Source organism: Mesitornis unicolor, unplaced genomic scaffold (assembly GCF_000695765.1).
Source record: "Mesitornis unicolor isolate BGI_N332 unplaced genomic scaffold, ASM69576v1 scaffold19417, whole genome shotgun sequence".
Taxonomy (NCBI): domain Eukaryota; kingdom Metazoa; phylum Chordata; class Aves; order Mesitornithiformes; family Mesitornithidae; genus Mesitornis; species Mesitornis unicolor.
The window spans coordinates 12,604-34,287 of NW_010196005.1; the positions used below are offsets into that span (position 1 = coordinate 12,604).

Consider the following 21,684-nt stretch of genomic DNA (forward strand, 5'->3'; position numbering starts at 1 on the left):
AGAGCTCATTTAATATTGAGGGTTCATTTCTCTGATGATTTGAATGCCTTACCTTAATAATTCTATCACCTGTTTGCACTCCAGCACGCATGGCTGCTCCATCTAGAGAAGGAAGAAATCATCTAGTTCCAATTTCAGTAGAAACATTCAAAGCAAAATGCTTTAAGCACTTCTGCAGTTGCATGCAAAACCACTGCCCACACTCACCCCAGCTTCCTCTGCCTTTATCAGATTAAAACTGTTGAGTATCTAGACTAGAGCAGTTCTGTTCTCATTTTGCAGTGGATGCATCAAACCTCAAACCCACCAAATTTCACGAAGTCCTTTACTTCCTCTCTCAGATGCAATAGGCCAGTTTCCAGATGTATCAGATACCGAGGAGGCGATTCACTGCATCCCAACAGTGCAATGCTCTCCGTTCTGCACACCCAAGCTACAGCCATCCCACCCACGAGGAAGGCATTTGGAGTTTTCCCCTCCAGTTCATGCACGTTTCTTTGATTCACATGAAACCCTCTCGACTGCTCTCCAATCAGCACGTTTAGTGAGGGTGCTCACCTTCTTTGACGGACTGCACGAAGACTGGATTGTCTCCGCTGACTGTCAGCCCAAATCCGTTCTCATCCCGCTGGATGACAACGCAGCGCTGAACGAGACCTGCACAAGAAAGGTGGGGAAAGGGCAAAAGAAAGAGAAGGAGAGAAATACAAAGAGACACAAGCTAGGCATCAGTCCAAAACCTTATCCTCCTAGATAATCACAGAGCACTGAAAGAAACTGGTACAATAGAACAGAGAGAAAAATATATAAGAGACAGAAACAGGGCATCAGTCCAAAAACAGACAGGAACGTCAAGACAGGTCAAGCTTATTGCTTCAGTTACACAAAACAGAGATACACAACAGCAGAGATGCAGACAGCTCTGGCACATCAGGCACAACTTGAGGTAAAAGCAGCTTTTAAAGAAGAGCAGCTACGTACGTGAACCAATGAGCAGTTTCCCTTTATCTGTATTAATAGTTCCTCAAAACATGGCAGCGGCCTCTCATGTTCCAGAACACCACCAAGAACACCAAACAACTTTTACAAACTACTCCAAACACGAAGTCACAAATCTCTCAGACTAACATCGGCAGGTTGGACTACAACAGATTTATTGACCAGGAAAAGTTCTCCCAATTCTCACCAAAAATCTCATCTCAGGGCACCTCCTGTTCCAGATGAGAACATTGCACAGAACCAAACCAGCAGCAGTGGAGAAGTACAAGCCACGCTTACTACACTGAACTACTTCTGAAATCAAGACCATGCTTCTCACCGAGCTTCTGAAGTACAGGGCCAAAATCCCAGGAGATGCAGGTTTGAATCTGCTCCTCCTTTAACTTGCTGTGTGGCATCAAAGGCAAATTGTTTTGTTTCCCAGAGTTAGGATTATTCAGTATAATGTGAACATAAATACTGTTGCAGAGAGAAATGTACTCAGTACGTGCAGCGCTTTGAAAAGGTGCAACGCTGTGTATGTCTGTTTTGCCCTTATTTCAGCTTCAAGTGAGCAACAAGAAAACAAAGCAGCGGGCCTGGTATATTCACTGCAGAGCACTTTCCTAGGAGCATCTGCTTATCTTAAAAAGCGACTTCAGGAACTCCAAGAAATGCTTCACTATTTTCTTTTATTTACACAGCAGAAACCACCAGCTACTGAACATCACCCTTATTTCTAACAGCTTGTTTTGCATCTCCATTTCTAAAGCCACATCAGGCAAAATTCTTACACTAGCATCTTGAGAAAGAATTGGAGTCCTCCACAATCAGATACCAAAATTGGAGCAGTTTTGTTTAGTACAGAGGGAGCAAAGGAATAGTGGAACAAGACTGTCTTTTCTGGAATCATTTTTAAGGAATGAACTGTAACAGAGTGTGGAGTCATACCCACGTCTTAAATTACTCTCGCACAACTACGGCTCCTTTCACTTCTCCGGAGCAACTCCTAATGGAAATGAAGAGCCTCAAGTGAAAACACTGTCTGCCCAGTCAGCCCTGTTCTCCTCGAGTGTGGCACATACAGAAGTGGGTGTGGGAGTAGTGGAAAAGATTGCATTCCAGCACTTCTGCAGCTGTCTGGTCACAGTATCACATCCCAGTAACTCCCCTTCTGCTGATAAAGTAGAAGCGAATCACGCTATACATAGCGATCTGCAGTACAGTGATGGAAAGGATGCAAGGTGAAAGTAGACAAGAGGAAAAAAAACCACCACCTTTCACACCCTCTTTATATGGTTAAGCGAAAGAACATGCCTCTCCCTTCTGTACCTCCCATTTTTCTATATGACCAAGCTTCTTTAAGTCTCACTTCACAAGAATGATGCCCCAGGGTGGGGTGTGGGAAAGAGAACATATGCTATTTCATAAAAACAGCTCGTTTTAAACCCTGCTGCCAGACATACAGGTTTTATGAGTAAGGCACTAACTAATCTTTGACTCATAAGAACTGTCCTGATTTAAAGGCACAGTATATCTGTGCACTTGCTGCTCTTCCTCTGAATTTCTTTCTTTTCCAGAACCAATAACCTTTGGATCTACTGATAAGCTTCCTCCTTGAACGAACTGATGCCAAAGCATTTATAACATAAACTGAACTTACAGAGCATAATTTAAGTTCCAAGAAAGATCAATTTAAACTGTTTCACATGACAAGTCTCAATTTCATTCTAGAGACCACCTTTTAACTTTAGAATGGGGAGGCAATTGAAATTAGGACAACTCAAACTCCAATTAGACCATAATTGATTTTTCCCTGTATTTGTTCCCTTCACACAAGAAGCAGGCGCTTAATTTTTCTCCTAGCACAATATAAAAGGCTAGGACAAGGTTTAGGTAGGCCAGCTGAGAGATACTGTGCTTGCAGCTCGATACAGCAGCTTTATACTGATTTTAATGAAGTCATCTGAAAGTTTTCTGGCAGTAGCACTACTACCTGCAAAGCTAGATCAGCTGTGATAGCACTCCCTGCCTGAACCAGGTAGACTAAAAAGAGCAACCTTCAAGTGCTCTCTTTTACTGTGAGGAAAAATTAGCAAAGAAACCCCCCACATCTGTCATTTGCTCACTTCTGTTATTTAAGTAAAATACATTCATTGTGAAATCTACTTAGAGGTGGAATTTTAAGACCAGAGTAGCGATGTTTTCATAACCCACGTCTTGTACCTTGAACACCTCATTAGACACTCTGGAGCGGACTGAAAGGAAAGCCACAAACCACTGAGAGCCTGGTGACACGCACCGTCAAGATTTCAGTAGCTGTTACTGTCACGTCTGGATATCACAAGTACATACAGAAACTCTTACACTGAATTACTAACTAAACCAACTTCACCCACTTCAATTAGAGTCTATGAGTTCAGGGCAACACTGCAGAGCCCATGTTAGCAAGCCGCAGTCAGCTTTTCATTAACTTTTTTTTTCCCCAATTCTTAGTGTTTCCTGGATAGAAATCATGAGTCATTCATTTTGAAATATCTGACCATGATATTTCACTTTTCCCAGCTGAAGCTTAGCACAGATTACAGGGTCAACAGAACTCGTCCTTGATAGCACTCGAAATGAAATCAATAATACTCTTACAGCCACATTCACTTCCACATGACAGTATCTTGATGGCATGAAATGAGGAGACATCCCTGTATCTGTGCTGTAAGTACACGAAACTCAGACTACACGTTCATATCTTGAGTGGATTCATAAAATTCTGTGAGGAAGAAGTAGACCTCAAAATCTATATATATTATATTTGCCCAAACTCACTGGTTAGACCTCAAGCCAAGAGCACAGTAAAGCAGTTAACCATGGGCTGTAGTTAGAGAGGTTTAAGATTAGAAATGAAAGCAGTTAGCAACTACCAGGCTCAGAAAGAGCTGCAAGAAAAGCTAAAGCTCTTCAGTAGGTGGCACTATTCCCTCTGCCACTGCATGGCTCAGCTCTCCAGCCCCGCTACGAGTGTGCCTTTTGGGTAACAAGGAAGGGTAAAGTCCAAATTTCTCAAGGTCACAGATGCACCATGGCAAAAATGATCGTCTCTAACAGCTTTGCCAGGTGTGCTTTGAGTAAAGACATCATTTACCGTCTTCTCTTCTACAGATCCTAAATATTTCTAAATGATTCAATAAAATAGGAGAATTCCATTTCCCTGGCAGTGCATAACAAACAGAGCAGGGGTTCATTCTGAAAACTGGACTCACTAGAGAGAATGGAGACATGAATTACATCTCCCATAACATAATGTAGCTTTTCCTCTGATCAAACTGTGTGGGACATGGGAGGAGACCTGTGAACTCTAACCTCCCTGAAGGCGTAAGGCTACAACAGGAAAATGTCATTTAATACAGTGATTAGAAATGAATCATTCGATAAACAAACTCCTGGGGATTTCGAGAATGTTCAAATGTTCCACTGCATTTGGGAAGCTTTCTTTCCATAAAATACTTTCAGAAACGCTGCTCCACAGAATAAATAGAACTATCTATCAGCTTTTATGAAGGAAATTTCTCATAGGATGAAATCCTGAATTTCACTTAGTTCTACTTGTTACCACGATGTTCACACCAAGTGCCATATTAGCAGCACTCTTCAGATTCTTCCACTAACCTGGTAACAGCAGTCACGTAAAGTCAGAGCAAAAACGACATTGTTTGAAATCAGTGTAGTGGACGGTGTCCTGATAAAACTGTTAATAACAATGCCATTGAATACCGTTCACAAAACAAGGCTTGGTAACCTTTCTGGAAGAAAAGAACCGTGTATTTTAACCATGATAAATAGGACTATCTGCTCCCATGGCAACGACACATTCAACCCCTGTGGTCAAGTGCCCCTTGCACTCCCAGCCCTTTCTTGCTATTACAAGGCAGTGATGAGAGGCTCCCAAGAGTCTTTTCAAGGGTCTGGAAAAAATGGTGGCCACAACATAAAGACACAAGGCTGACAAGAACTGCAAGAAACAAAACAGGAAGAGTCAGTTCAGTTGAAAAACAGCTCAAGGAGTAAAAAGCTGGGGTTTCAAAACAAAGATTTTAAAACCTGTCCCAAAGCTGGAGAGAATACGTAAAAGAATATGTATATAGTCTAGTCTAGTATTTCAGCCAGAAAATAAAGGTATCCTTGGAGAGCAATCAACTCATGGGGAAAAGGGAAGAGGAGTAACTGATATCTCACCTGCCACCCTGAAAGCTCATTTCAATTTTAAGTGCATTTCAGAGACAAGAATTCTACTTCAAGAAACAAGTAGCAAGCACTGTGGGAGGTTGTGGCGCTAATTAGTAAATTACAGCCTATCTGAAACTACACTCAAACTCTCTTGTGATCACCTCAATTTTGTTGAATACACAGATACGAGATAGTTGGATTTACAGAAGAAACTATCACGCTCTTAAGTTTCTTGTCACTATAGATCAGCTTCTGTATATCAGAACAATTTCCATAGCCAGCCACTCTGCCACCTCCAAGCCACTCATATACTTCAAGAAATTCTGGCCTCTTGCTCCTTAATTAAGAATTTCAAGGGGTAAGAACAAACACACTCAAAAGCCACATCTCCTGTTGCTGTTGTCATTCAAGACTTTCCTATTATTCACTTTCCAATGGCTAGCCAAAGAGAGAGCCAGCTAACATCCAGTCACCAGCCAGAAAAATATCAGTACAGTACTTCTACTTGTAGGTTTTTAAATAGTTTGGCCCCTTTCAAAGCAAACAGCAGACTTCTCCACACATACCACAGGACCTGGGAAAAGAGAGGGCAGAGTCAAAAGGCAGGGCAAGGTCCAACACAGCAAAGGCCACTGGAAAGGAAGGATGAGTGGAAACTGCTCCCATAGATACTGGACATGGGTAGAGCATCTGCAGGAAGCTTTGGGGGAAGTAAAGGCTTACGTTAGGAAGTCATGTTTCTTTCTGGCACACATGAAAAACCAGGACACTGCACAGACTGAGGGAGAAGTATAAACACAGATACATTCCATCAAGCATACCAAATGTTTCCTGTAATTAACCTACAATACTGTGAGAGCACCTCCAGAATATTATGGGGAAGCAACATTAGGCAAAAATGAATGCAGGCTCGAGAGGCAGGGATCTAGTCAATCTGACAGGTTTCCAGCTCTACCGAGGCAAATCAAGGCACTCTCAAAACCCATTTACAGTTTGTGAGGAACATGACTGTCACATACAAGCCCACCACACAGCAGTAATAACCAACAATAAAGGACTGCCAGGGAAGATACTCCCTCTTCCGAACAAAGAACGGTGAAGATCATATTCTTACGTTTTTAAAAATTATTTACAGATACATTTTTCCACTTCTGTGAAACATGAAAGGCAACTGACACGAAATCCTCTACAAACAATGCAAAAAAAAGTCATTGCTCGCTCAAACAGATTAACCTCTACAGTTAGAGCAAGACACAGACTTCTCTACAACCACAGAAACTCTTCTGGAGTCCAGCACGAGCTGTGTCCTCATACAATGCCACAAACACTCGGTGCCACAAGATCTCCAAGAAGGGCAGCCCCAGCAAGTTTTCCCAACTATCAACAGATAACAGGAAAATCCAGGTGACAGCCTATGCTTGCCAGGTACAGGTTAGTTTCCAGCCACTACAAAAACTACAAGCTGATACACTGAAGCAACATTGAAACCCAGTTTCCCACTCCCTGCTGCAGAGCCAACCATGCAGATCATGTAAAGGATAAAAGCCTCGGGTGCACAGACAGAAAGCACGGAGCAGACTGCAAAGGTACCGGGCTGCAGCAGCTGCTTGAGCTTACCATACGTCTCGGATCTACTCTCCTCTGAACTAGACTTTGTCTTCTTGGAGGAGCTATCTGCACGAGAGCAGGAGAGAAGGAGAGAGAGATATAGAAAATATGGAGACCAAACATGAGAAAAAAAACTTCATGAAAAACACAGACTGATTTATTAGGTTAAACTGTGCAAAACACAAATAAGATGTGAACAAAACATAGGTGAAGCACTTGGAATAAGGGGTGAATAATACAAGCATGAAGACACAGGTAACACCACAAAGAATCTATTACAGAATCTGAGACACAACAAGAGAAATCTTCTGCAATGAACTACAGAGAGTATTCTGAATAAAAAGCCATCCAAGCATAGAAACTCCGGTAACGTTTATCTCCAGAGTAAGTAGCCGACATACACATAGTAGTAGTTCAGCATTCTGAATTCACAGCTTAAAAAGAAAGGGATTTTATGAAGGATACAGGACAGAGGTCATCTATCAGACCAGATCTCAACCATTGCAGCAGTGGTGCCACGTAACTGCTCTCAGAATTGGAATGACTTTCATCAAATTAAGATTAGAGGATTCCTGAAGCTTTCTTCTGAAGAAAACAAATTCCTTCTACAAAACAGGTTCATTGCCCGAGACCTCCCCTCCTCTACCCCAACCTGACATAATTTTACATTACCTGTTCCCAAGGAAAAAGGAAAAGACGACAAGCACTAATTCAGAGTTTCTCCCTTACAGGATTTTTTTTTTAAAGACATTAAAAGCCCATTTAAATTTATTTTGCGCACACTAGGAAGGAGTCATGCAGCTAGTGGCAGAAAGCATTAACAAATAGGATGGTTTATAAACATCAGCTTCAAATGTCTTGTGCGAAAACACAATCTGCAAGTTCTACCACCTTTGCATTCAACTCTCATCTCTTCCAAAGCCCCATGGGAAAGACTGGACTGAACAGCAGAATGCACAGACATGAAAAACACACACTGCATGGGCCAGGAGGCTCAGACAAGAGCCTGCCATGCATTTCATGAACATACACAGTAGGCACTGGGGTAGTGTTTCAGACAGAGAATGGAGACTCCCTGTGCACATCCTGATTTCCAAGGCAGCACTGGACAGGCTTACCAAATTGACCCAGATTTAACCTTTTGGAAGGTTAAAAAATAGGATAGCATATCCTTTAAAAATAGACATCTTAAAATATGTCATGTTAGAAAGTAGACATTCACTTTACAAGTGACAAAGATGGATCAAAATCCACCGAGGCTCAAAAAAACCTCCCAATATGGAATATCAGCCCCAGTCAGGCCTATAATATCTCCAATTTCACACTTGGACTAAACCAGCCAAAAGAACTACTCACAACTAATTACAGTATTTGCCTCCTGAAATTTCAGACTGACTTTTCTGAAAGAGGAAGTAATTATAATTATTCACTGATACCACTAATCTAGGTTTATTCTTGCACAGTTAACAGCTGCTTTGTAGATGAGCACGTTGAAAAGCAAGCCCATATTCATTTCAATGCCCGCATGCTTCAGAAGGGCTTTGCCATCGCAGAGCACAGCTCTGAAAACCACATTTGTTGGCACATCAAAACCATTTCTATGTTTAAATTTAAAGTCGAGATGTTAATCTGTGAAGTTTCAGGACTTTACCTGTCGGATCGAAGTCGTGCGTACTACTGCAGCGTTCAACCTTCTGCTTCTTGTCAGCTGGAGACTCTCTGCTCAGAATGCTGCCGTGTCTGCGCCAAAGCAAAGCAGAGGATCCTGACTACCGCACCACAGAACCGCTGGGGAGGAGGCTCTAAGAAACAACCCTAGCTAGTTCTGTTTGCTGACAAGGAACCTAGATTAAAACGCCCGCATTAAGTTCACCTAAAAAATTTATCCCCAGAATTCAAGTGGAAAAATGATCCGTCTCAGAACGTTTGGGAGTGTATCCAAGGTTCTAGAAACAGTCTCGTTAACCTTTGAAATGAGTAACAGCAAGCGTGTTCTCTTTATCATTCAGCGCCTGGACATTTCATTCTAAAAACAAAATAAGATTTCAGGAGTTTTTTCCAGTTTTATGAATCTTAAATTTAACTCCCAGCAAACCTTAATTATCTGTGCATGCAAAAATTAAAGGTGTAGAATACCATGCCCTCCCCCCAGAGGAAGTGTCTGCACCCCATCCACCAACGTAGGGTCACCGTCTCGGACCATCTCAAATGCCAGGTAAGACGACCCACCAGCGTACGTAACAGAAATGCAAATGGTAACACTATGCCATGCACTTTAAGGACACCACCAAGTGTATTTTTGGCACCCTGTCCTGATCTGGATATTAATTACCTCCCATCAGTAGTCAGTATTGCTATCTGTGGTTGTACATTTATTATTTTTTAAAGCATTCCTCCTTCAAAACTTCTGTATCACAGTTCGCAATGCAGATCAACAGACAAACTCCAGCAACTCACCTTGTAGGTTTTTTGAGAGGAAACCTGAAAAGAAGAAAGAACATGAGTTTAATCAACTTCTTTAGTTTCTCAGTATGATGTTTGATATCAACAGCAACGCTCAAATACAACCAGTTAATCTACAGTCCTGTAATGCCTTCACAAGGGAAAAAGTCTTTTTTGTGCTTAATGTAGCTTGATTTCTCTGTCCTGCTTATGGACTGGGTACCTGGTACCTAATGAAGGTCCAAACTCCAACTGAAAAAATCTATAGCGAGACATTGCAGTTATCTCCCTCCTGTGTGTGCTCTGTGGCATCTGGTAATACAGGGGCTCCTGCTGCCACCTCCTCCTGACAACATCTCTAACTGTTTTCATTAAACTGTATGAGCTTGCCATCTTTGAGACAACCACAACAGAGTAGAGTTAAGCTGAAATTATATTAACTATGCCAAACTGTATTACTGGGACGTACAGATAAAATAGGCAACACAAACCCGTAACTAAAGGGAAAAAGTAGCATACACACTTTTTTTGAGTAAGGAAAAGATACAGGACTTCTGCCTTTGTATGACAGAACTAGTTTTTTTCTCAGAACTTTCAGATGTTTAGCTCCAAATGTTTTTTACATCCTTTGGCTGGAAAGCAACACAAACATTGAGAGCTCTGTGTGTACGTGTAAGAAAAGAATAGATAACTTAAGTCACTCTTTGTTCTAAATGAAGACATCTACAACTACTACAGCTGATAATTTCCCCCATACACATAATAGTTATCCTCACTGCATTCGGTTTCTCCTATTTATACAGGATTTCCAAGAAATAATGGGGTGAAGGTTAGAGGGAAGCAGGGAAAAGATCCAAGTGAAAAGAAACCTAATACCACAAAAGTTAATAGGGCATTAAACAACTCGACTTTTTTTTTTTTTTAAACCTTAGTTTAGGTTAAACAGCCCTATTTGGTAAAGATCAGCAGTCCCCTGGTAAGTCTGCAATAGAAAAAACACATCATCAGTGCAGGTTAGTCCCAGTGACACCACCTCCAAACTCACTCGGCTGAGTGATGGCCTTGTCCAACCAAACTGGTCCAACGTGCAGAACCAAACCATCCTCAGAGAGCGTTTCAGAGCATCACAACAAAAGATTCCTTGAGCACTGCCAAGAAGACTGCCCAAAATGCACACCTTACTTTTTAAGCCCCTTTCCCCATGGAGGGGCACCTTGTCACCTATTCTCTATTCCTTGAGAAGTATACATACAGCGGCCCAGCCAGAAATAGCACAGTCTAGAAGCTACAGTAACTCCCTCCTTCTTACATGAAAAGCATAACTGGATACACAGCAGAAGTACCTAACTTAATCCCTCTCTTTGAATAACAGGTATTCCATTAAATGCGTATACACCCAAGATGTTGGCCAGCTCACACATGCCAGTTGCCTATGCAAGCACGCACTAATACGGCAACTCTGAAATGAGCATCTGATGACACATTAGGCAAATGAAATTAAAATGTTGTCTATTACTGAAAATAATTACACACATCAAGACACTTGCCATCTTTTAGATAACAGCATCAAATTTAGTTGATACGCAGCAACAGCTACAAAATTAAGGGGACAGATAGGGCCTCTGGTTGCACAAGCCTTGGGAACCTATGGGTAAAGCAGCACAGAAGTAAATTCATCGAAGAAAAAAAATTCTGCATATAAACTGCACAAGAAGTGGCAGTCCTCTTTCCTCCTGCCCCCAGAAAGTACTATTTTCATCTCGGAGGTCTGGGAAATCCACTCTGAATCAAATAACAAACATGGAGCTAGTCAAGGCTCTCCTCATTCTGCTCCACCTGTGAGGACAGAGCTCTTCAGCATTCAGTCCTCCCATTTACAGACAACCTGAATCCCAAAGCAAAGCAAACAGAAGTCATCTCAGGCCAACCCAGCCCTGTCTGAACACTGTAAACAAATGCAGTAGTATTCAAGCATTTCATTGAAAAGCAGAAAAGGAGACAAAGGAATCTGGGGAAATACAAACTACCATCCCTCCAAAGGCAGGACAAAGTGTTTAAGGTTGATTACACTGTATTTTTGGTCTAATGCACTTCAACTTTTGAGCTGCATAAAGAATCCTGGCACTACTAACAAATACTTTAAGGAAACATTTAAGTGAAAATCTTCATCCCATAGTGTTTCTTATCAGGGACCCAGAGCCTCATGCTTACAATGCTGCAGCAGAAGAAACTAAGAACAAAATAAAGTTAGTTCACTATTGTATCACTCTGGTTGGTTCGGAGTTATTTATTACCTGTTCAAGGATGAAGTGCAAATGTTCTATTTTAGAGATCTAGAAAGTTCAGTAAACCCTTTCTACTTGTTAGACGTAGACCACCAAGATTAACTATTTAGAAAGAGAACTCTAAAGCATTAGTATATTAATTCATCAGGAATTTTTTTGTGCTTTGGCGTTAATGGTGAGCATGGGGCCAAACTCCCACAGCTCCTGAGTGTGAGGCCGTAACCACGCCAGGAGTCGTCGGCACCAAACTTCAGTACAAACGGTCAGGACTCGCAAGGAGCAAAGAATCCTGACTGCACTGATGCCAACACCCACGGGAAGAGACGCCCAAGCCCAGGCCTGGGATGGCACGAGCACAGCGCTGGGTCCCCTTGGGCTCGGGCCCCGCTGTGTCCAGGGCCGTGTGGCTGCAGAGCACGCCGGGAGCAGCTCCAGGAAGCTCTGGAGCCCCGTGGCCGCCCGCCAGCTTCCTGCGTTTCTTTCTTCTCCAAAGCAGGGAGGGAGGGAGGGAGGTGGTGGGGAAGCAGGGCAGGGAGCAGGTCACCAGCACAGCAAAGCCTCTCGGGCACTCGCAGCTCGTTCATTAGAGGCGGTGAGGCTGAGGGAGCTACAGGCCCTCTCCTGCACTTGCTTTACTTCAGAGGTACTCCATAAAACCAAGGGAGTAGGAAGGAGGTGGTCTTTGTTCAGCTAGGCTGGAGGTGAAGCTCCTCAGAAATCTTCCCTCTCAGACCTGATATGGTTCCAGGCCACTGAGTTATGAAATCACCGAAATCAGAGGAGTCAGCTGAGCTCAGACTACAACTGCATTTAAAGTCCCCGTTAGCCAGACTGGGGAGCACTCAGTATAGAAGTTCCTCCTCCTCTTTTCCCAGTTTCCTACCTGAAGAGTACCTAGCACTTCTTCATCAGTGTTCCCAAACACTGTCACCTGGATATTACCACAGAAAGCAGAATATAAGGGAATAAATGGTGTATAACCAACCAAACAACACAGAAGAGCCCCTATGAGTTTATCCAACAGCTATTTCTATTTCACTGCAACTTATTTTCACTGTGAAGTAAGTTTGAAAGTAGTACTGAAACTCTCCAGCACTATATATAATATAAAGATGTATTTCACCTCCTTTTGTAAACACCATGCAAGCTGAAGGCACAGCAGGGTGCGGTTAACAGCTGGAGACTTAATTCCAAACCTAGCTGGCAAGTTTAGGCTGCACAATAAAACCCTGTAGACATTTTGTCTGATAACTGATGAAGATCAGCACATTTTCAAACAAGTTGTTCCACTCTCTCGAATACCAGGAACAATTAAAAGCCAAGTCACATTTTGTTTTTAAAATACTGGGTCAAATAATTTAAGTAATTTAAATGCATCAATTAAAAGTATGTCTCGTTAGTCATGCTGCATTAGGAAAAGTCTGTTTACCGTAAAGCCAAGTGAGAAAAATACACCTACAAGTAGTAACAGTGTGGATTAAAAAATGGTATTTCAAGTTAGCTCACACATGCACCGTTCAGTACTGGACCAACACCTCATAACCAGCTTGAAGCCAAGACAGAAAAACGTAGTTTTCAGACCCAATGTGTCAAAACACAGCCGAGCGAGGAAGGATTCCCAGCTTCCAGCAGTACAAAGCATTCCAGCCTAGCCAGGGAGGTTGAAAATATAGCTGACCATAAATAGCACAGCATTCAGATAACCGTGCTGGGGTTTTTTTTCCTCCCATACTAAAATATTGCCAGAATTCAAGTATGTGCTATCTCAAAAACTGATCAAAGACAAAAATATTTAGATTCAGACAAGGGCCCCAACATTGGAAATATTTATTCATGTGCCTAACTTTAGTTCCATTTAAAAAAAGAAATTAAGCTTCTATGTGTTTGCACGATGCATGTATAAATTACTACAACTTGTGCCGAGATGAGTAAGAAATATTGTGAAACCCATACGTAAGAGAACAGCCAAAAACTGCTTGCTTGACAAAACTAATCTTTAATTAGGAGAAGAACAGTTGCAATAGAAGCTTCTTCATTGCTTTATTAGTTTCATTTAAATAAGACGTTGCTTGTTACAGACAAACCTCTTACAGAATTCTAAATTTGAAAGGAAAAGCAGCAAAAACACCTGACTACCCCAAAATTGGGAGAGAGGAGAAATACGATACGTTCATCCACTCATCTTGTTCACGCATGTAGAAAGAGTAAAACCTAAGTTTAACTCAAAGTCCAATTTGCCCACTCAACAAAACCCCCAAACTATGTCTATTTAAAGTGACATCATCCTGCTTCAGGAGGTTTTCACCAAGGAATTGGCAATGAGAAGCCTTTGGCCAGCACCACCTCCATGGTTTCTGGTGAAAAGGCGAGTTCTGTAACTGGCAGGTACACCTCTGGAAGGCTGAGCTGGTTCGCACTCTCCTCTTGCTTGTGCATACCCAAACTGATCCTGTAACCGGAAGAAATGAGGTCTGTTCCTGGGTGACGGTTAAAAATCACCAAATAATTCCATGTCTGTTTCTAGTGCACCTGGCACACACAACTCCTTCAGTACCTATAAAGCTTCATTTTCCACACCCTGATCGGGCCTGCACTGACAGTTGTCAGAAAAAGGCCACATTTTCTGTCTAAATCTAGTCGGTTTGAGTAAGAGCATTGAAAGTACAGAGAGCATGGATGTCTTAAATGCCATTCTGCAGACAATTCCCAGAATTTAATCTTAAGAGAGATGGAACAAAACAAAGAAAAACAAAAAAAGCAAGTCTGTTTGTTTTCCCAGTTCGCAGATGCACATAGCCACCAGAGAAGTTTTTTTGCAGGGCTTAAAAGCCCCGAGAAAGGTATTATGGGAGAGTGCTGACATGACCTGAACAAAAGCAGTACCAATGTGACCTTAATATAGAGCTAAAGGCAGTCTTCTGTCACAACAAAAAGCGGTAGACATGTTCTGCATAGGACAGCGGGCGAGTAAAAGGAACTGATGAGATAGCAAATGACAGGCGGATACAGAGAAACACAGATGCAGCAAGTGGGCAACTATTAGCAACCAAGAAAAAACGCAGACAGAAGTCTGCCGTTTCACTGTACTGCCCACAAACTACAGCTGTGACCACACCAGCTATTCTGTGGACAACACCGATTCAACACGTCAAGTCTATTTACCTGAGCGTTAACCCACTTAAAGAGCAGTTTGATGCAATGTCATCTTTTCCCCCATATCAAAGTACATAAAAGCTCCGGAAACCACAGAGTTTTCTTCCTCCAAAAAATCCCTACTGCATACTGATGACAACAGATCGTAACGCTAAGTGCAGAGAAGCAGCCAGGCTGCAGAAGGGACCCAAACGGTGTGGATTCCTGGGAGCTGTCAGAGCCTATGGGCAGCTCTTACGAGCTCATAGCAAGTGCACAAGGAGGCGAAACCGAGCTAGGCAATAAAAGTTTCCATGTTATTTTTGTAGGAGTCCAAGGCAGCAACCACAGCTGACGCAATGACTCATGGAAGAACTGTTCGTGGCATTATTAGCTTTAGATTACTGACAGCTTTGAGAACAGGCCGAGCCACTGCCTTCTGAGGAGGACCAAGAGAGCTCAGTGCAGTGACTGCAGAGCCCATGGAGCTCCTGTCTTGTGTGAGCTCCACGCAGTTCTCCACCTTCTGAACATTCCCAGCAGCTGCAGTGCTGGATTTGCCCTCCTCACGCATCAGCGAATACCTCCAACTCAGTCAGTGTCGTACTGTTTTTCTGGCCCACCAGTGTTTCTATCCATAACTAAAATACCTTACTCAATTTTCCATTTAGGCTAGAAAACACAGAGCAGCCAACACAGCCCATCAACATCCTTCTTGACGGATCGGTATAGGGATCAATGCAAGGGACCAGCGTTATGGCAACCAACGGTGTGGAGTTAAGCACTCAATGCAAGCTAGGTTAAATCTGATAAAATCAAGGAAAAAGAATTATGTCTTTTCACAAGCCTGGAAAGCTAGCAGGTATCTGAAGGTCTTTAAGAGAAGGTCAGGACTCCAAGAGGTTGGAATTTCTACAGGGAAAGTGCACCTTTCCATCACAGGAATGTCTGCTCTTTAAAATACACACACTTAAATATATTTAATTCTTGCAGTTAACCAAAGGTATTTTCTGGGTGAGGGATTCATCAAGAGAGAAGAAGAGAAGGCAGCAGCACAAGAGAGCAAGAAGAGAGAAAAAAACCTCAGTTTAAAGAGATGAAATAAAAACAGCAGCAAAGATAAGTCTTCTTCATAAATGGATCACAAGAACATGGAGATTTTGCCTCCACACAAGGAGGTACATGGAGACTCCTGATGATACGGGTGGTATGTCCATCCAAATGAAAGCTGCTCTCTCTGGGAAATACTCTGCTGCACACAGATGTGAGCAGCTCTGGAAGGAGCTTGCAACAGCGTCTGATAAACAGACAAAACAAAAATAAACAAAACAGAAGAACGACAAGCAGGGTACTTTGAATACACCACAGCCAACTGGAGTCCTTTCCTTTGCACCCTTCTGTGGTAAAACTTTCAGATGGGAAGGGTTTGTATTTCCCTGTGAACAGTAACGTTTGGAAAGGGTAGAAGAGAAGCATCTCTCGAGAAGTTTCATCCACAGTTCAGTCATTCAGTCCCAGCCCAAGCAAGTGCCTCAGCTATTTTCCATGACACAAGCACTTGGATTTTTCCAAGAGCTGATGTCAGGGCTTTTCATGGAGAAAGAACTGCATTTACAGGGCAGGCAAGGAAGGAGGGCTTCCCCAGCAGCTATTCTCAATGTGGCCTTTGTGCTGCTCCGCTGCTGAAGCCAGGACCCTGCAAGAACTCTTAGTCCCCGCAGAAACTCTACAAAGGGGAGGGGACAGAGACATTTTCAGCAGCCAGTTCTGTTCTTCCACTCCTGACCGACTTCCAAGGCTCAGAAGCATCAGCTTTCCATCTCCAGGGCCTGAAGTTACAGCCTTTAAGACAAGGACACCTATTGTTTAGTATCTCTACAACGGGGTAAAAGCAGACAAACAAACTAAAACTGGGGAGGGGGGCAGTGGAAGAGAACATAAATAAACCAAGATGCTCATGTTTCCTAAACACTGCTTTTAGATTCAGCCTAAAAGCAAGATTCAAGCAACAGGGATGTGGTTTGCCCACAGGATGTAGTTCAGAGCAGGAATAAACTGTTGAGAACTGATGAAGAACAGAGGTTGCCAGAGCACGGGCGACTTCACCCCAGTTTCCCAATGTGCCCGGTTGTAAATGCCTAAACCTGTCAGTTCCCACCTGTGGGAAAGAAAAATTGACATCTCTGAATCGGAAAAAATATCATGAATGAAACACCAGAAACACTGAAAGAGGCCAAACATTTTTCTAAAAAGACCTTCAGAAAATGGTACCGTAACAGAAATTTCAGCAAAACTCTAATGCACTGCAGAGGGGATGTCCATGATTTGTCCATTTGCTGCAAGCTGTTACTGCATGACCCACTTAACAGAACTGACCAGGTACAGGAGAAAGGTCAAGCCCTGTGATTTCAGAAGTTATGACCCAGTTTTCTGGCTTATTTGTTTATTTTTAGGTAGGCTACAGACAAACATTCCCAGGCAAGGAGAGCTCAAGCTTCCCTGAAGGAAGGAGAAGCAGCTGAAATACGCACAGCTTGGCCATACTAGAGGAGCTCCAAAATAGCCTTTTCCTCCACATTTTCTTATCATCTCGGCAACCTCAGCTTCAGCTCTTTGAGGGAAGAAAAAAGAAAGGGCAGAACATGTGTGTTCCAATTTTTTTCCCCAGCTTTTATTTCTGAAAATCATTTCAAATCCCTTTGCCCACAGACTGCTGCTCTATGGAAGAATCCAACAGAGCAACCAGGTTTCTTGCACAGACAGGGCGTGGCAGTCAGAATTAACCTGCCTCCCTAAACTGGAGCTAATTATGGGGAAATGAAACGTTTGCTTTGCTTGCCAATAACTGCAACACAGAACTGGCTCAATAGAAGCAGCCCTACTCCCCGCCTCCCTACCACCACTCCTCCTACACGGCGTCTGGAAAAGCTTTCTAGTTAGAAGCACAAAAATCAAAGCAAGAGACAAAGGAACAAGAGCTCTGCGCCAGACAATTTTATTTTCCTAAACCAACTCTAGAAACCTAAAGTCATCAACCACCATGGGATTTGCTTTCACCCGACGCACACACAGGGGCTCGGAGATCACTCATGTTGCCCCAGCGTGTCAAGCAGTTTTTGCATGTCATTAGGCACACAGCGTAGTTCCTTATTAATGCCATACCTAGCTTGTGGTTGTTATGAACCAGCCAAGAGACGAGTGTGGAAACTGTTCTTAAAAACAGCAAAAGGCAGCAATTAGAAAGGGAGGAGAAAAAACACAGTGCATGTAATACAACTGGAAACATAGCTTTCAAAACACCGTAACGCTAACTCCAATTATCCAGCTTCAAGTTCTGCAAATAGACGTACAAGGTTCAGAGCCACATTTGAATGCTTGGCCCAGAGTTCACATCTCTGGTGAGTAAGCCAGTAGAGCTGCCTGGCACAGGAACACCACACCTCTACAGCTTGGAACTAATAAATGTAGCTTGGGCTCTAGATACCAGTAAGAAAGTATCCACAATAAGCCATCCTTCCTATTGCTCCAAGGAGTCTTCCAAAAGATGCTTCACAGAACCAACAAGGCTAAGCTGCTCTTCTGCTCCTCAGCATTAACTCACGTCTGACTTAATATCTCACTGTGGATTTACCTTGATGCAGATGTTAATACAATTTGAAAGCATTAACAAAAGTACATAGATCAGCAATACTTTCACTGATGGATTTTTATATTCAAAAGGCATTATCAATTTGTCTGACCTACTGTACAGTGCAAAATTTCATTAAGTTACTCCTATGATAAATTAGGTCGGCATAAGTAATATACTTAGCTCTAAGAAAGGCACCCTGTCTCAATTTCTCTTGTTAGCTTGTTTTGAAGGTTAATGCACATTTACTGATCTAGAAATGTAATGCCAGCACTTGAAGCCCAAAACTCACCTGCTCACAAGAACCAGGGATTTGTCAGTACAAAGCTAAGCAGACACTCAGCCAAAGAGCACTTTCAGCCCTGCCTTTCCTTCTCCCACCCAGTCATGAACCTTTGGTCAAACTACACCCATTCTGCACGGGTTGTGCAGGCAACATCCACCCTTACGACCTTTGCAAAGCTTCTAAGTATTTGTCAGCTGCAATAAACTAATTTACAGCTAATGTGTCTTAAACTACCCAAAGGCAAAGCGCTCCCAGTGGCCTAATTTAAACCAGGGAAAAAGTGGATATGCACACTATTTTACAAATGAAAGCTGTAGCGCAGAGAGGACCAAGAAACCATTACCACATTGCTGCTTAACCTGCAGAGCACATTATTAGCTCTTAGTCCTTCACAGCTTCCACTGTAACCAATTCTGCTGGTGAAGTTTTACCCATGTGGATTGCAAACACCACAGGCAACAGAAATCTAAACTATTTGAGGCTAAATTAAGAATATGCAACTAGTTGGAACATTTCACCTTCCCTGCTTCAACACCTCCCAAGAGGGTTTCTATCCCAGCATTAAGCCATATTCTGAACGTATCCATGGAAGAATTCTCAACCATACATCCCAGTTTGTCAGGATCTACAAAAAATAAAATGTGATGTAAACTGAGCTATCAAGAGATCAGTGATGCTACACACTAAAGCTAAAGCTATCTTAGCTATTTACATGGCCTAAGACAAATAGAGACTTATGTGATATGCAAGACTATTATTTCTCCCCTGAAATGCAGGTCTCACCTATAAAACCCAATACAAAAGATGTACAGAGCATATATTGCATAAAGAGTGAAAAAAAAATTACACAAGCACTCATGACATGCTTTCCTCCTTCGCATTTCATCTTCCCCTCATCTACATTACAGGATAAATCCAGAAGGGCCAACTGTAAAGGACCGGAGCAGAACCAAAGATTAGGATTTCACAGCAACATCAAGCCCTGTTTCCCCTACTATAAAATGGAAGGGAAAAAAACAGTAGCAAAGCCATGGTGCTAGGAAAATGGCTCAAGATCCTGAGAACAGCATGTGACTCAAATACATTGCTATTAATAGGCCTCTGAATTTGTTTGTATTAGTATTTTCCTCTAGGGTCTCTTAAAATAAATAAAAACACAAGAAAAGGAAAAAAAACAACACATTTACTTATGAAACCTACCAGCTGCTAAGAGGTGGTGGCAGCAGCACAGAGATAACCAAGCTATCAGAAACACCAAAATCAATACCAATTTTAAGTTGTTTCCCCACCCCCTTCACTGACACCAACTCTTGGTACCACCTCCTCACACAGGCACAAAGCTGAGAACTGCCAACTCTCATTGACTTTGGTGAGAGCAGAGCTTGCAACAACTTGGACCGGTACTCGGTGTTTTACAGAGTTACCTCTTCCTGTCAGAGCCCCTTACAGCACTGCCTTCCTGGAAAATGAGCGTCTGTCCACATAGGGAAGTAACCACTGTGGAGTACAGCCACCAAAATAAATAAAAATTCAATAAATAATTTTTGAGAAGCTTTAACATACATACATATAAATATATTAGAAAAACAAATCCTCCCGGTAGCGATTAGCATCTCACAGCCCTTCCACATCAAATCCTCACACCCATACATCAGCAGAAACTATTGCAAATGGAGAGGAGTCTGTCACTGGAGAATGGCTGTCATTGTATCAACACTGTCTCAGTTCTGCACCAGCAGCACTGTCCAGATCGTCGCTGTGACGATCCTCTGCTGATGCAATTTGCTTCGTTTTTAGGACACTTCACGATAAAACAAAAACAAAGACAATAAACAAGGAAAAGATCAGCGAGGGAAAACTGCATTCAGAAAAAACCCACCCAAGCATTCAAAGATGGTTTCTCGAACATCAGTAGTAGCTAATTTAGCATCCAAATACATAAAATATCAGCTTATCAAACATCACACTGACTTAGACCGCAAAAGCTGGTGAGAAGGTTCTGCTAACGTGCTGGTGTGTAATTCAGCATTGGGAAACGGAAAGAAGGTAGTGCTGCCAGCATCTACATTTAAGACATTTTTCCTAGCTGTCAAAACCTTTGTTCTTGAGCTGAGACACCGAGACACAGATTTTCACAGCAAACATATTTAATTGGCCATTTTCACAATGAAAATACAAAGCAGTAACTAAGCTTCGCGTAGCAGCTATTAAAAGAGAAAAACAGAACTAAGCCCTACAAGAGAAAAACCTGCACCCCCCACCCTTTTCTCCAATAGATATTAAAGGAAAAATTCTCTCTCCCCTCTGCATTCAAGGAAGCTATTTTCTCATCTTTCAGTATATTCATATATCACAGAATAGGAACAAAGGCTCAGATATTACCTGTTTCACAAGACCAAGTCAGCTGAACAGGGAGATCCCAAAGGTCCATTTCCAGGGGGAGTACACCGAGATCAAGCCCTCTCCAAGGACTGCAAGCTATCCCTCCTGGAAGCTTTCTGCCTTTTTTACGCTTATCCGATATCCTTGAGAGGCATCTGCCTGAGTGTTTCACTGACCACTTGAGGGAAGAAGGGAAGAAACTCCACCTCTTCTCTCCCACCTCCTCCCAGCCACCATCAGCTGTGGCCCTACCCTGCACTGCTGATGGACACACGAACAGCATCCACACATCCCCCAGAGACGGCGTGCAACAAGAAAGCAGGGGAACGCCAGGATTTTCAAATTTAGCATTGCCAACTGTTCCAAAGGACAGAACAACATCTGCCTGTATATCTACATACAATCCATAACTACGTATGTTCTGCATGTATTTACATCCATGTGCACGTATATGTCTATATACATCTAGTTATGTATGTGTGTGTGCATGTCATTAAGTCAGATCACAGATCAAAGAAACTGCATCACATGAGGCACATGAACAAAGGCTTGGCATAGGGCAGCGAGATTTTTCCTTCAGTCCACTTCCAGCCTTTTACAGGGTCACACTGTGCCACGTAATGCATTTTGATTCCAGCCGCTTTGAAAACACCCGACCACCGTGGCACCTGAAAAGCACACAGCCTCAGAAAAACAGAGCCTCCGTATTGTTTTAGAAGAGA

At 42.6% G+C, this 21,684-nt stretch overlaps 1 protein-coding gene across 1 annotated transcript in view; it reads right to left on the minus strand.

Moving 5' to 3' along the window:
• LOC104543653 (rho guanine nucleotide exchange factor 12-like) overlaps positions 1-9,288 on the minus strand; it is a gene marked incomplete at both ends in the record, with an annotated part of 21,761 nt that extends 12,473 nt beyond the window's left edge. The window contains 5 exon segments of the mRNA XM_010188315.1: positions 53-102; positions 559-657; positions 6,817-6,873; positions 8,459-8,547; positions 9,265-9,288. Coding sequence (XP_010186617.1) covers positions 53-102; positions 559-657; positions 6,817-6,873; positions 8,459-8,547; positions 9,265-9,288 — 319 coding nt within the window.
• Positions 9,289-21,684: the final 12,396 nt, after the last annotated feature.